Raw genomic sequence first — 15,000 nt, 5'->3', positions numbered from 1 at the left:
TTGACTTCCGCCGCCGCTTTCTTCAGAATCCCAAAGGCTTTGATCACCTGGATCTACAGGAAAAGGACAAACTCACACACATAATCACTGACACACACCATAAATAATAATAATAATAATATGCTTCATGTCTCACTGGCATTCTCTCTGTAACTCCTCCGATCTTGAAGTTCATGGTTGATCTGACCGTTTGAGCTCCATAATATTTATCAGAAGGAACTTTGAGTTCTCCAAACGTGTCCTTCTCAATCCTGTAGGACTCTGAGCTGGCCTGGAAGAACAACAAGAACCTGTCAATCACTCACATTTATTCAAAAGAATTGACTTTTATTTATTTATTTAGGATCAGTCTAATTTAAAGAGCAGAAACTAATGCTGATGTTTCTCAATCACTGTAAATCACACCTCAGGAAAAGAATTAAGCACAAATACGCAATTATAATGTTTTGAAAAGCATACATGAGTTATAATACAGACACGTGACACGTGTGATTTCTGAGAGCTTTCGAAGAACGATAAACATGAAGGTCATTCATCGGCCCGTCAGTTCACCTCACATCTCAGTAAACACTGCACAAACACGGGATTTTACCATTCTGAGCGGGTTTTGCAGGAGTCCCGGCGCTGGACAGATGTTCCGGGCGATGACGGATCTCTTTGCGGTCCAAAGCTTCGACAGATCCGCGCTGAAGCGCTGCAGTTTCCGAGCGGACCGATACATGGCGACTGGGGGCGGAACCGTTCTCACCAACCAGAGTCGAGCGTTAGGGGGCGGACACTTATTAGTGGAACACTACACATTACGGGGACACAATTACCGGCGACACCCATTGGATTAAAATCAGCAACAAGACTTCTTTATTATTATTCTTTTTATTTTCTGTGGTTGAATGCGAATGTGATTTATATATATATATATATATCACATTCGCATTCGTTCTTCTAAAGCTCTCAGAAATCACACATACATGTGTCACGTGTCTGTATTATAACTCATATGTATGCTTTTCAAAACATTATAAATGCGTATTTGTGCTTAATTCTTTTCCTGAGGTGTGATTTACAGTGATTGAGAAACATCAGCATTAGTTTCTGCTCATTAAATTAGACGGATCCGTTCTTTAATGATGAAACAAAAAAGCAATTAAAACAGCCCAGATATTAACATTTAAAGCAATAAATATTAAACATACAATAAATTAATACAAATAAATAGAAATAAATAACATGGGATTAAAAAAAAATTTCGTCTTCAAGAAATCAGGAGGTAAGTTATGAAACCATAAGTGTATTGAGCAACAGCGCAGTTTCAGCTCTTATCAGCTGATAAACAAAGAGAGTTCAGCAACTGGACCGTTAACTTTAAAATGTTTGGTTTTTGTATTAACTTCCTTTTATTTATTACAAAGTTTTATATCCATAAATGTAATTATACAAAGAGTAAACCCCGCTTTGACATCTCCAAACAAGAACTGAAGCTGTAATCTGTAAATAAGAAAACTATAAAAACATCTAGAATTTGTACCATGTTTAATATTCTTTCATAATATGCTTTTCATTTTTTTGTGTCCCACTTTTTTTCTTTTCTTTCTCTTGGTAAATCATTTTCAGTAGATAAATCAGGCTTCTTTATATTATTTTCTTGTTAACTATTGATCTATAACTTGTTTTTTGTCTGAAAGTTTGTCTGTTTTTTGTATCAGCTTTCAAATGTTTTTCATTGATGGTGATAAAAATATTTTGTTTATATTTGATTTATTATACTTGTTTTTATATTCATAAAGTCAAATGGATTGAAAAAAGGCCAAATTTTGAACTATTTAAAAGTGATATTAAAATATATTAACAAACCATATCCAAATGTAAAGACTTAAAAGTTAGGAAAACGACACAGCTGTTTAAATAGGTACATGTTTTTTCTCTAAAATGCCTTTCTTTCTTTTTTCCCTTTTGTTTACCCATGACATGTGTGGTTATATGTACTCCTGTATGCAAATTATGTTTTGTTCTTATTAAACTGCATACATTTTTTTTTTTTAAAAAGACTGTTAGCTTTCATGTTTTAATAATAATTTGAATCCCCAGTTCACCTTGTGAACATGGTCATTTCGGTGAGTAAATATCATATTCACATGTTAGGCAAGTTAAAAGTGCCTTACGAAGTTCCCCGTCTTTCCGTTTTAATAAATAACTTAATTAATGAATTAAAAAATAAATAGTGGCCCAGATCTTGTTGCTAATTTGTCAGGTATGATGGCTCTAAATCGATCTAAATAATGATTTATAATTTTTCGCTAGACAGAGGACTTTAATTGTGGAGTTCAGGCGCGAATGACGCACGTGTTACTTTTCTCCGCGCTCTTCAAGATGGACCAATCACAGCCGTCTGTAATTATTGCGTTGCACCTATTGGATACTGCGCTAGTAATCATTTGATAGATACTGCTGTCCCCGATTACTCGATTTCAGTGCTGATCACTGATATTACTAGACTTAAACTATTATACTGTATAGTCCACAAATGTCTCCAGTAAGCATGGGCGTCAGTTTGGTTTGAAATGTGCTGGGGACAGAGACGCATTCGTAAGTGCATTTTCAGAAGTGCTGGGTACAATGACGCATTCATTTTTTTCTCTCTTTCGCGCAGGTTATGTTTTGGAAGACGATGTCCTGTAGCTCAGGCACGGCCCCACTTTTCAACAGGCCCACCCAAAAGTAAAAAAAAAAAAAAAACTTTTACTATATTCTAATTTTGTCAATAATTATAAAAAAATCGCCAATAAGCTCATAATTTGTGCTAAAATAGTGTTTAGTTTTAAAAACCATTTTAAAAAGCTGGTTATATTTTGATGTTTCTGCGCAAGTTCAGCAGACAGTGAGGTTCGGGTTTGTTCCGATCAGAGCTCGTGAGTGGAGAGCGCATTTCTGAATTTTCCGCTCCGCTCGTCCACTTCGTAAAAGTAATGATTATGAATGATTGTTAATAGGCTATATCTTCATTAACTAGAGATATAATTAAACAAAAAGTAGTCAAAACACATCTAACAGAACATAGCCTAAGTTGTTTATTTTTTACACCTTGTGTTTTTATTTTGTTTTATTAACGAAATGTCAATCTTCGTGTTTATAACAGAAGATACAATACAATACAAAAATCTTCAAGATGTATAACGGATTGTCACCTTATAAACAGTCCATTTTAATGGAATAATACACCCTTATAATAAAGAAAAAGCTTCAGTGATAAAGAATATGAACGCAATGCATTTAATTATACATTAAGCGTTTTCCTTTCATAGAAACCCTTTATTATAAGGAAAATAGGTGGCTCTTAACGTGTCTTTCTATGGGAGGATGGCATAGCGGTGCATAGCAAATATTCAATGCATTCAATGAAAATATTCAATGGTATTCAATGCAAAACAAATAAAATAAATAAATTATTGTGGCATTAATTAGCCCATAAACAATATTTATTTTAAAGCCTAAACGAATTTGTTTAAAGAAAAACACCAGCGTTGTGCGTTTATCTGAATAGGCTAAGTGTTTCAGCCGCCCTTTTCAAACTGCCGCAATAAAATGCAACAGAATTTGATTAGTTAAACATGAAGATGATTATCAGTCTGGCATGGCCGCTCGCTCTAACGTTAACCTAGATAAATGTTTGCTATTATGAAGCGCATATCCGAGTGTTTGTGCGGAGTGTGGAGCGCGCACTATGACATGGATGGAGGCGCCGGTGCCATCACTCGCATTTTCCTATCAACAGTGGAAACAACTTAAAATACTCCATTTCTGGTCATACAGAATATAATAATACATCAGTCGCAACTACTTTTATTTGTGTAAACTCACAACAACAAGAAAACGGTGTGCCTTTGTAAAATAAAAGAAAACGAACAGGGAACGCTTTCATTATCTCTGTGAATTGGAGCGCGCCTCAAAAATGAACTGACAAACAGTGTATAGACAAGCCTCACAGACATGAGAAATATAACTATAAAGTTACTAAAAAAATGTCCACCAACGAAAAAAAATCCAATCGAAAGCAAATACGGTAGCTACCATCTGATTATGTAATCCTGTCCGTATGAAAGGCGCATCTAGACTAGGCTACATTACAGCGGAGATGTGGAGATATGTATGCAGGCAGCCTACACTGATTTAGAAAAGACTAGATCATTAATAAACAATTAAAATGCATCGTTATTTTAAAACGACATAAGATCTCGTTAGTAGACATAATTGAGGTGAAAAAATAATATGTGGCAGCAATGCGTCACCGTATGATTCACGTCCGTAACCGAGAACTGACACGTTGTTTTTTCCCTCATAAATGCGAACACGGAAAATAAAATAAAATGAATATTATAATGTTTTTTTTGTTGGGTCAGACAATGATTACCAAATTTCTCTCTCATATTGCTCCTCACAACCACTGAAAACGGTCAAAAAAATCGAACCAAAAGTCAAATTAATATGGACGGAAGTTAAAAGTGGTGGGTACAAAATGACTCATGACGAAATCTGGGGGGTACGCGTCCCCCCCGTCCCCCCCGAAATCGACGCCTATGCCAGTAAGACTTAAATGTAACTGAGATAGAATGCGGCTGAAGGGAGGAACGCGCTTTCTGAGCCTCAGCGCCCCCTGGAGGAAGAGCCCGGGGCTGGCCAACATTGAGCGCATGCGCACTGAGTGGTGGATCCGATTCCTGTCTCAGCTAAACGCATTTTTAGAATGTATTATTATATAGCATTTATTATTATGTCAAGCAAATATAATATGGTTATTCAATTTAATATTAGGCCTACTAAATCACTCAACTGCTCTGTATTTTTAAATCATTATTATTTGTATACTTTTTTCCTACAGTTACAAACATCCTCCACCAGAGGGCGACAACACACAGATGAAACTCCCGCAAGAAAAAACAATGCAAAAATGATGTTCATGAAGAAAACTCTCTTGTCTAATCCATCTCTGACCTCGAAGTGTCTGTTGTTTATCATTTCTGCACTGGAATAAAATAATCAAGTTTTTACGTGTAGCGCAAAAACAGGGCAGAAGAGCATCAGCTGGACTTCTGGTGATTCTGCTGTGAAACACACACGATGAGAGGAAGATCAGTATCAGTTTCCTCTGACTGATGTTCATCAGTGTGTGTGTGTGTGTGTGTGTGTGTGTGTGTGTGTGTGTGTGACTGTAATCGCCTGCTAATTGAAACCAATCATGATCAATAGCGCCTAACGACTCTGATAAGAAGACTGGACTTTTCAAATGACTGTAAATGTCGAAATATGCCACGAATAAAAAGTGTCACTCAGAGAAGAGGAGAAGTAGGTGATCGATGCGGTTATCAGATCCACAGGCGTGTGGAGGCCATGCTGTTCCTGTACAGTGTGAATGTGAATGTTGTTTCGCGGCCTCTGATCTGACGAGGCGCCGAGCCTGTGACAGCAGATCAATCCACAGCAATGATTGGCGAAGATCAAATATTAGCTGTTCCCAGATCAGCCTTTCATGCACGATAAGTGATATTAGTCCGGTTTATGAGACCTGTAAAGAGCTTCAATCAGTCTGTGAGTAGATCAATGCAAACTGCATTTCATTCGTATATCGAAGCCTATTCATCGCGTGTGTGTTTCTATTGTCACTGTAATCGTCTGATTATAATGGACTAACTGGGAGATCTGAAGAGAAAATACGACATTACTGAACGTTTCCTGTAGATGTATCAAAATGCTTTGATTAGCACATATAATGTATTTATTCAGTTGTTGCGGTCAATGTTTCTCATGGGGTCATTTTCTGTTTTCTGACACAAACATTAAAGTTTTGAATTTGTATATTTATTTATTGCCTGCCTCATTTGCACATGCACGGAAAAGTACCAATAAATAAATGTATAAATAAATCTGGAAATCAATACATATACAAATAAATGAACGCATAAATAATCAATAAAACTAAGAAAAATACAAAGTGAATTATTGAAAAATGAATTAGCTATTTGTTTTATAAAGTCATTTATTCCTGAATTTATTTTATTTGTACAGATTTGGTCCTCCATATATTAAACACACCTTGACAAATATGAGATTATATTCTGTTTTATTATTAGCCATAATTTATCGTTAAAGTTTTGTGATTTTATTTAATTAATCCACTAATTTGCATGAAATAGCGTAAAAAACAATGCCTTACACACACCTTTATGTCATAACGTCTTTGTTTTATTAAGTTTTATTTGACTATAATTAAAATACTTTTTGTGCATTTTCAAAATTTCATCTCGACTTTCTTCATCATCACTGATTACATTCTAATAGTGACCTGAACTTCATAGCATACTTTTGATTTACTTCAATGTAAAACTTCAACTTCTGTTTTTATTGGGTTAATTTTTTACAGTGTATCAACAATTTGAGAAAAAGCACACTCTCTTTTCCATTACACACTGAATCCTTCATATAATGGACATTTAATGCTATTCAATTATGAGGCTTTTGCTTTAGTTTATGAGACTTAAACGAGTGTGAATAATTCTTCATGCTTTTACTAGTAATTTGATTCAGTGACTTGTAACGCGTTATGTGTCATAACGAATATAATCCTTCATGTGGGCCTGATAAGAAAATGTTCTGAGAGTGAACGCAGATATTTAGTTAACACTTTATTTTAGTGTCCTTGTTAAACGTTACATGTAGTTACTATAGTAATAACTATACATTATGCATGATTAACTAACCCTAAACCGAATCCTAATCCTAGTAAGTACATGTAGTTAATTAATATTACTCAGTACTTTAATGCATAATTACACCGTAACAATGACACCTTAAAATAAAGTGTAACCGCTATTTAATATGTAATCTGATTCCGTTACTTGTAACGCGTTACATCAGTCTGAGTGAAAACGTGTCATAACAAGCTAAATCCTTCATGTGGGCTTAATGCATTGGTATTGAGATATGAGGCTTTGTGTGACTTTAATAAAAATGTTCTATTCATGAATTCAGTTTCCAGGTGCATCCTGACTTTCCCCATTCTTCTCATTCTTCTCGGAGAGCCAATCAGAGCTCGCGTACCTGCAGGAAGTTTGACCCGTTACTCTCCTCCCTCGCGAGACACCATCACCTCCCTCGCCAGTGACCACAGTCACTCAGAACACATGGAAGCAGGAGCAGGAGTGCACGCGCACTGACACCAGCCCACCGAGAGCACACAATGCAGTTCCAGCACTCGCACGCGCACCTTTACGCGCCGACGCCCGCGCCGCCCGTCCACCCGACGCCCTTCTACATCGAGGACATTCTGGGCCGGAACGCGTGCGCGTCAGCCCCGCTCGCGCCGACGCCGACTCTGCCGTCCCCGAACTCGTGCTTCACCAGCCTGACCCCGTCTTACCGGACCCCGATCTACGAGCCCACGCCGATTCACCCGGTCCTGACGCAGCACGCGCTCGCGGCGACCTACGCGTCCATCTACCCGTTCCAACGCTCCGTCGGAGACTTTACGCACGCGCTGATCCGACACGACCCGCTGGGTGAGCCTGCAATCCTTTCTGTCATGTGTTGCTAATGCTGGGAATGTGTTTATCGATGATATCATGCGCTGTAACATATCGAGGATAAACAACAAAACCAACACTCTTAACAATAAAGGCTCGTTAGTGGCATTCATGCAACCATTAAAGGTGGAAAAGCTTCTTTAGATCATTAAAATGTTCCTCACATTGAACTGATCACTGAAAGATTCTTTGGAATGACACTTTTATTTTACTTGGAAATTTAACTTTAATTTGAACGGGCTCATTTTTTTTGTAACAATTTGAGTAAAAACACTTTCTCTTTGTCGTAGCGAACTCAATCCTTCACATAATGGCCTTGTGAGGCTTTTGTTTTAGTTTATGTTGGTCAAAAGAAAATGTGAGAAAAGTGAAAGCTTAAAAAGTAGTGATCTGATTCCGTTACTTGTAACGCGTTACCGTGAAAATATCTTATTTGTAGTATCATAAGCTTATATTATGAGGATTTTTGTTTAAGTTTATGTTGGTTAAAAGAAAATGTTCTGAGAGTGAAAGCAGATATTTAAATAAGTAACCCGATTCCGTTACTTGTAACTTGTCAAAAAAAAAAAAAAAAAAAAAAACTAGGTGTCATAACAAGCTAAATAAAGGATATGGTATCAAATTATGATGCTTGGTGTGAATTTAAATGTTTTGAGAGTGAATAATTCTTCAAGCAGATTCTTTAAAATTAGTAATCTGATTACGTTACTTGTAACGCATAACCGCATTCTGTGAGGAAAGAAAAATAAATCCTTCATAGGAAGAACCTTTATGGAATCATTAAAGGTGGAAAAAAGATAGTTAAGATGTTCCTCACACTGAAATGGAACCAGAAATGTTTGAAACCTTTATTTTTAGGAGTGTTTTGACACGGTTTTCATTTTCATTGAGCATTTCTTGCGGCTTTAACGCCCAAACCAGCTCGGGTGAGTTATAACAACAACAACAATATGCTGTGCTTAATTTCCTGGCTATATAAGTGTGAAATTGCCTAAAAATCGGTGTCGTTTGGATAAAGAAAGCTCAGAGACATGAGGTCTGTTTACCAACAGCTCGTGTGGTTAATAATATCAACCAGACTGACCCGAAGAGGAAGCTCTTCTTGATTTCGAAACTGCAGTTCAAAGCGCATTACTGTGACCCTGATCCTACATATCAACTCGAACACGGTGGAATCATGAATTAAGCTCGTGTGCGTGCGTGTGCGTGTGCGTGTGTGTGTGTGTGTGTGTGAGAGAGGAAGACTCCTCAGACTCCTCAGATGATGATGATGATGATGATGATGATGAGGTTAAACTGCCTGTGTTCAGCAAACCCTGACCCTTTCCGTTCGCTCCGGAAACCTTGAGTTCTCGATAGGAGTGAATGTGTTTCAGAAGCTGTGAGATGTTTTCCTGGAGCAGGACTCGTGCGCGCTGCTGATTATTTTATCCACATCCTCAATACACACATATTCAGGAAACACTCGACTTCTGATAGCCGGGATCCGTTTTTTACAGATTGTTCGTTTCCTTTCAATGGGCTGAACCCTTTTAACAGCTAAAACAACTGAAAACACGGAACTCGAGCAAAAACACACACACTTCAGAGCGTTTCCAACCGAAACACAAATCAGAGATCTGCTGATCAGAGTCGCGCTATTGCAGATATGATTTTATTTATATAGCCGTTAAACGTGTTTAAATATAAAATCACAATTCTGTTTCAGTTCATTACACTCTTTTATCACTTCAAAAAATGTAATCACTGGTCAATAAAATAGTTTTATGAATTTCGAGAAACGAATTATCGAGTTTCAGAAGCTTTTACCAAAACAAAAGCCGGAGATAATAGAATTTTCATTAATGCAAATATGATTTTATTAATATATAAAAATGTGTAACACGGGTATGTATATCTGCAGAGTATGCTTTAAATAAAATTATATATAATATATATATATATATATATATATATATATATATATATATATATATATATATATATAAATCAAACAGAAATTAGTAGGCTATATATACATTATATATATATATATATATATATTGTATCATGCAAATTATTTTATTACATTAATAAAAAGTATTATATTTAATAGATCAGTACAAAAACCTTTTTTTTTATTCATTTATATATGTATAGCCTATGTAATATATATCTTGAATTGATGCCTAAAGTAAAACAGAAATCACGAAGTAGTGTTTTATCGCATTCTATCACTTTGAATTTAATTATTGATCAAGAAAATAGTTGTAAGAATTTAGAGAAGCTTAAAAAATGAGTCATAATGACAGAAACATTTTAAGTTTAAATAGTTAAAAATATATATATGTTGTTACATTGAATCATTTTAAAACTGTAAAGGTGTTAGCGCGCGCGTTCTGAACGGGATGAATCTGGGTATCCTGTGTGTGTGTGTGTGTGTGTGTGTGTGTGTGTGTGTGTGTGTGTGTGTGTGTGTGTGTGTGTAAAGATTATTGGACGGATGTTCAGATTAACCAACAGGAAACACATTGGCGGATATTTTGCCATAGTCTTTCTGCTCATAAACTCGAGCTTTCAACGGATGTTCAGGCTGTCAGACAGACATTCCGAGCAGATATTGAGCGTGTGTGTGTGTGTGTGTGTGTGTGTGTGTGTGTGTGTGTAGGGAAGCCCCTGCTGTGGACACCCTTCATCCAGAGGCCTCTCCACAAGAGGAAAGGCGGACAGGTTCGGTTTTCCAACGACCAGACCATCGAGCTGGAGAAGAAGTTCGAGACCCAGAAGTATCTGTCTCCTCCCGAGAGGAAGAGGCTCGCGAAGATGCTGCAGCTCAGCGAGAGACAGGCGAGTCCACCTTCATCTTCATCTTCATCTTCAGCTTCAGCTTCATCTTCATCTTCACCTTCACCTTCACCTTTATCTTCATCTTCACCTTCACCTTCATCTTCATCTTCATCTTCACCTTCATCTTCACCTTCACCTTCGTCTTCATCGAGCGTTTCTTAACTTTCATAACTTCATCTTTTACAGGTTAAAACCTGGTTCCAGAACCGGCGGGCGAAATGGCGGCGACTGAAACAGGTGAGAATCGTTTCTGCTATTAAAATACCTGTCAAAAAACTATAAAGAGAGGCTATTGTGATCATAATGAATATGTGTTATTACGATGTTCCTAAAATATAAATATTAATAAAACAAACCAAGCAAAACACGCGACCGGGAACAAATACAGTAGCCTATAATATATATCAGGGTTTTCCACTTTTCTAATCTTAATTAGAAAAGCCTCCTGTTTTATTATTGCAGCAAGCCTTATTAATTTTTCTTTTATTATTGTAGCCTACATTTTTCAATCCTAAGTGCTGTTATTCATTATAGCCATAATTCGTTTTGCATTGTGTGCAATTTCGTTTTGGTAGTTTTCATTGCCTGTGTAGAGATTTGTGCATAAATAAAACGAATCTCAAAAATATTTTAAACGGTAAAAAAAAGAAAAAAAGATTAAAATATATTATTTTATTGTTGTAATAAAATACTAAATCATAGCCTATGTGTCATCTAATGTTCCTAAAGTATAATTTAGTAATAGAATTTCTGTCTGTTCGTTTAAATAAAATGTAATAATAATAAAATAACCAAAACAAGGAATCAAAATAAAACGGAACTCAAAAATATTTTAGACGGTAAAAAAAAAAAAAAAAAAAATGTATACTCGTCAAATACTTAAAAGTTTTTTTTTTACTGTTGTAATAAATCCTATGTGTTATCTAATGTTCCTAAAATATATTTTAGTAATAGGCTAATAGAATTTATGGCTGTTCGTTTGAATAATAAAAAAAAAAACAATAAAAAAATGAAACAAATGAAACAAAACTCAAAAATATTTTAAACGGTCAAAAATTACTCGTCAAATACTCATATTATTTTATATAGATAGATATTATTTTATTGTTGTAATAGCCTAATCCTATGTGTTATCTAATGTTCCTAAATCATCATTAATTAATTTCTGACTGGTCGTTTTAAACAAAAACAACCAAAACAAGGAATAATAAATAATAAATACAACGAAACGAAACTTTTAAACGGTCAAATAATTATAGCCTAAGATAAAATTGTTTTCTTATTTCCTATTTATTTATAATTAGGCCTATTTTTATAATTGTAATTATAATTATTATCTTATTTCCTATATATTTACAAAAATATTTATAATTATATAGGCTAATCATAATTATGTATCTTGTTTCCTATATAGGCTATTTACTACAAATATTTAATTAACAAATTATATCTAAAATGTTTTCTTATTTAATATTTATTTATAATTATTGTATCATTATAATTTATAATTATGTATTATTTCCTAGCCTATATTTACTAAAATATGTATAATTCATATTTAATTAACAATGAATATGCCTATCTAAAATGTTTTCTTATTGCCTATTTATTTATAATTATAATTATTTAATTTCCTATATATTTCCTAAAAATATTTATAATGAATATGTAATTAACAATTAATCTCTAGAAAAAAAATACGTGAATTAGGAAATTAATTAAATTCTCGTATAAAAGGCTCAAAAAAGCTCATTGTGTGTGTGTGTGTGTGTGTGAACAGGAGAATCCCGCGAGCGGCAGGAGAGACGCGGAGGACTCGGGCGAGCGCAGAAACTCTGACAGATCGAGTCCCGACGCGACGCGCGACTCCGACGCGTCCGACGATTCCGATCAGGAGCTGCTGGACATCGAAGAGGACTCGATCAACTCCATAAACCCTCCGTTATGAGTCCCTCTGCGGCGCGCACTGTAAATACTGTATCATACTGTACATTTGTAGCGGCAGCATTAACTTAATGGATGTGTAGATTCTGATCTGAGTGTCACGTGATGTAGCTGTGTTGTGGCGGGAATACATGTGGTGTACATATTCTGTGTTATTCAATAAACAATATTTTGGGGACAACATGTCTGTCTGCTATTATATTTCTATTTCCACACTCAAGCTTAAACAGATAAAGGAGTGACAAACAATGAAATGGTTTCAAAGTGCATCATTAATAAGGCGAGTGATGTCGTTTCCTTTATCTGATGTGAACACAATAGAGCCATGATAAACGATCACTTGTGTTATTAGTTTTATCAGTGTTATTAGTGTTTTATCTGTCCATTCACAATCCTCCTGATAGAGTCATCATGTCGCAGATTATCTGTTAGTCATTAAAATCAATTAAACTCGATCACTTCCCGAATGAAAGAAGAGCTGAGATCAGGAGTCTGTGATCAGCAGCGGTTTCTGTCCGACAAGACAAACAGCCTCGAGTTTGTGCTAATCGTGGGGTTAATGATTGGAAAACTGCGATGAATCACTGTCTGTGTGTGTGTGTGTGTGTGTGTGTGAGAGAGAGAGAGAGAGAGAGAGAGAGAGAGTTCAACAGCCTCGAGAGAGAGAGTGATCCTGATCCAAAACCAACAGCGCGATCATCGATTGCTCCTGAATTGAGAAATGCTTCACAAATCCTGGTCGTGAAAAACATCATGTTCTGCAGAGCAAACAACATCAGCTCAAACAACATCAGCTCAAACAACATCAGCTCAAACACCAGCTCGGGCTTTTCTTCTCTTTTGGTTAAACTGGAAAAAGAAACAATTTTCACTCAGAAATTGCTAGTAAATCTCACAAACAATTACAGAGAAAAGGCAAATAACACACTGAATTAAACGTGATAGTTTGAAAATATAAATCTTAATTATCTTATTAATTCATTCTTAATTAAATCTTATAAATATGCAGGCATACACACACACACACACACACACACACACAACACACACACACACATATATATATAGAATACAGACATAAGGAGCCCGATCTCATGAAAGCGTATCTATAGCACGAATGATATTTCTCTTATCATTTTATACGCCAAAGAGAGTTTTTGCGTACATATGATACGCACTTTCTGGCGTGTAATGCGCACTCCTCACCCCTAACCCTCCCCAAGGGGTTTACAGTGCGTGTCATTTAAACGCAAAAACTCTCTTTGGCGTATACATGATAAGAGAAATATCATTCGTGCTATAGATACGCTTTCATGAGGTCGTGTTGGCATAAACAACGAAAAAAAGCATAACAATAAATTAATAAATAGTGTTAAATATCATATTATAGTATATGTGTGTGTGTGTGTGTGTGTATTTGTTTTTGTCTTCAAAAAAACAATCAAATTAAATAAATGAAAAATAATATAGGCCTAGATATTAATATAGAATATATATAAATAGAATAAAACAACAATATAAATAATGATATATAGAATATAAATATATAAATAGAATAAAACCGATTATATAATAACATTTATTTTTTATTTAATTGTATTATTTATTTGTTTTTGTCTCCACAAATAAAAAATCAAATAAAAATGCAATTAATTTATGATAAATGTATAGAGAGAGAGAGAGAGAGAGAGAGAGAGAGAGAGAGAGAGAGAGAGAGAGAGAGAGAGAGAGAGGAGAGAGAGAGAGAGAGAGAGAGAGAGAGAGAGAGAGAGAGAGAAAGGGGGAGAGAGAGAGAGAGAGAGAGAGAGAGAGAGAGAGAGAGAGAAAGGGGGAGAGAGAGAGAGAGAGAGAGAGAGAGAGAAAAAGGGAGAGAGAGAGAGAGAGAAAGGGAGAGAGAGAGAAAGGGGGAGAGAAAGGGAGAGAGAGAGAGAAAGGGAGAGAGAGATACAAATGATATATAGCCTATACAAAAAAAAAATATGATATATAGCCTACCAATTAAAAAAAAATCATATTTATTTATTTATTTATTTTCATAGCAACTTTATTTCATATAATTGATCTATTATTCATTTTATTTTATTTGAACATTCATTAATTTCTTATTTTTTCTTTTACAAAAAGCTTTTCTAGAACATATGGAGACTTTTGCTTGCAACTTTAGGAGACGCATCCGAGACAAAAGTAACAATTCAAAGAAACAAAAGCGACAACAAGAAGTCCATTAATGTTCAGATGTTCTTCAGGGTCACACACACACACACACACACACACACACACACACACACAGCTCAATACCAATATATATATCTCACTTCCACACAGGTTTATGGCTGTTATCGCCTGTCCTCACGAACCCCTCAGTGATGTTTGGAGACGAGATATTTACAATCTCCAGCGTTATACACACTCATTATTTTACAGCACACACACTTGGAGCAGAAGCTCGTCCTGACCGGGATATAAAAGCTCCATCTCCACCTGAATTAGGCCTAATTGAAAAGCAAATAACACACTCGAGTTGAACAATAAAGGCCTGAGTGATGTTCTCCCGAGCCGCCGGAGGAATCCGCTGGGATCCTCATGTTCTGCGGGACTGAAGGCCACAGAGTCTCCAGAACAACTGCTCAAATATTGACCCGAGCGGCTCTGATCAGCT

At 35.7% G+C, this 15,000-nt stretch overlaps 2 protein-coding genes across 3 annotated transcripts in view; one reads left to right on the top strand and one right to left on the bottom strand.

Annotated features, from left to right (window-relative positions):
• Window positions 1-7,583, bottom strand: part of fh (fumarate hydratase) — a 19,383-nt gene extending 11,800 nt beyond the window's left edge. Inside the window, exons 1-4 of one of the 2 annotated variants that reach the window (XM_084433754.1) lie at window positions 7,090-7,583; window positions 593-793; window positions 137-271; window positions 1-53 (exon numbers count right to left, since the gene is read on the bottom strand). The exon at window positions 1-53 is cut by the window's left edge and continues 58 nt beyond it. In XM_084433754.1, the coding sequence (XP_084289880.1) occupies window positions 1-53; window positions 137-271; window positions 593-721 (317 nt within the window). In that variant the 5' untranslated portion in view covers window positions 722-793; window positions 7,090-7,583. Of the gene's footprint in view, window positions 54-136; window positions 272-592; window positions 813-7,089 lie in introns of those variants that run through there. The other variant, XM_084433753.1, reaches the window with a different exon arrangement.
• Window positions 7,229-12,524, top strand: hhex (hematopoietically expressed homeobox; the record flags this gene model as incomplete). Its single annotated transcript, XM_084433764.1, has 4 exons — window positions 7,229-7,547; window positions 10,219-10,397; window positions 10,584-10,634; window positions 12,178-12,524. The coding sequence occupies 4 exons, from the start codon at window positions 7,229-7,231 to the stop codon at window positions 12,343-12,345; spliced, it is 717 nt and encodes a 238-aa protein (XP_084289890.1). The 3' UTR covers window positions 12,346-12,524.
• Window positions 12,525-15,000: the final 2,476 nt, after the last annotated feature.

The sequence above is a fragment of the Rutilus rutilus genome (genome assembly GCF_951802725.1).
Source record: "Rutilus rutilus genome assembly, chromosome: 16".
NCBI classification, from domain to species: domain Eukaryota; kingdom Metazoa; phylum Chordata; class Actinopteri; order Cypriniformes; family Leuciscidae; genus Rutilus; species Rutilus rutilus.
This window is presented reverse-complemented; position numbering and strand designations above follow the sequence as displayed.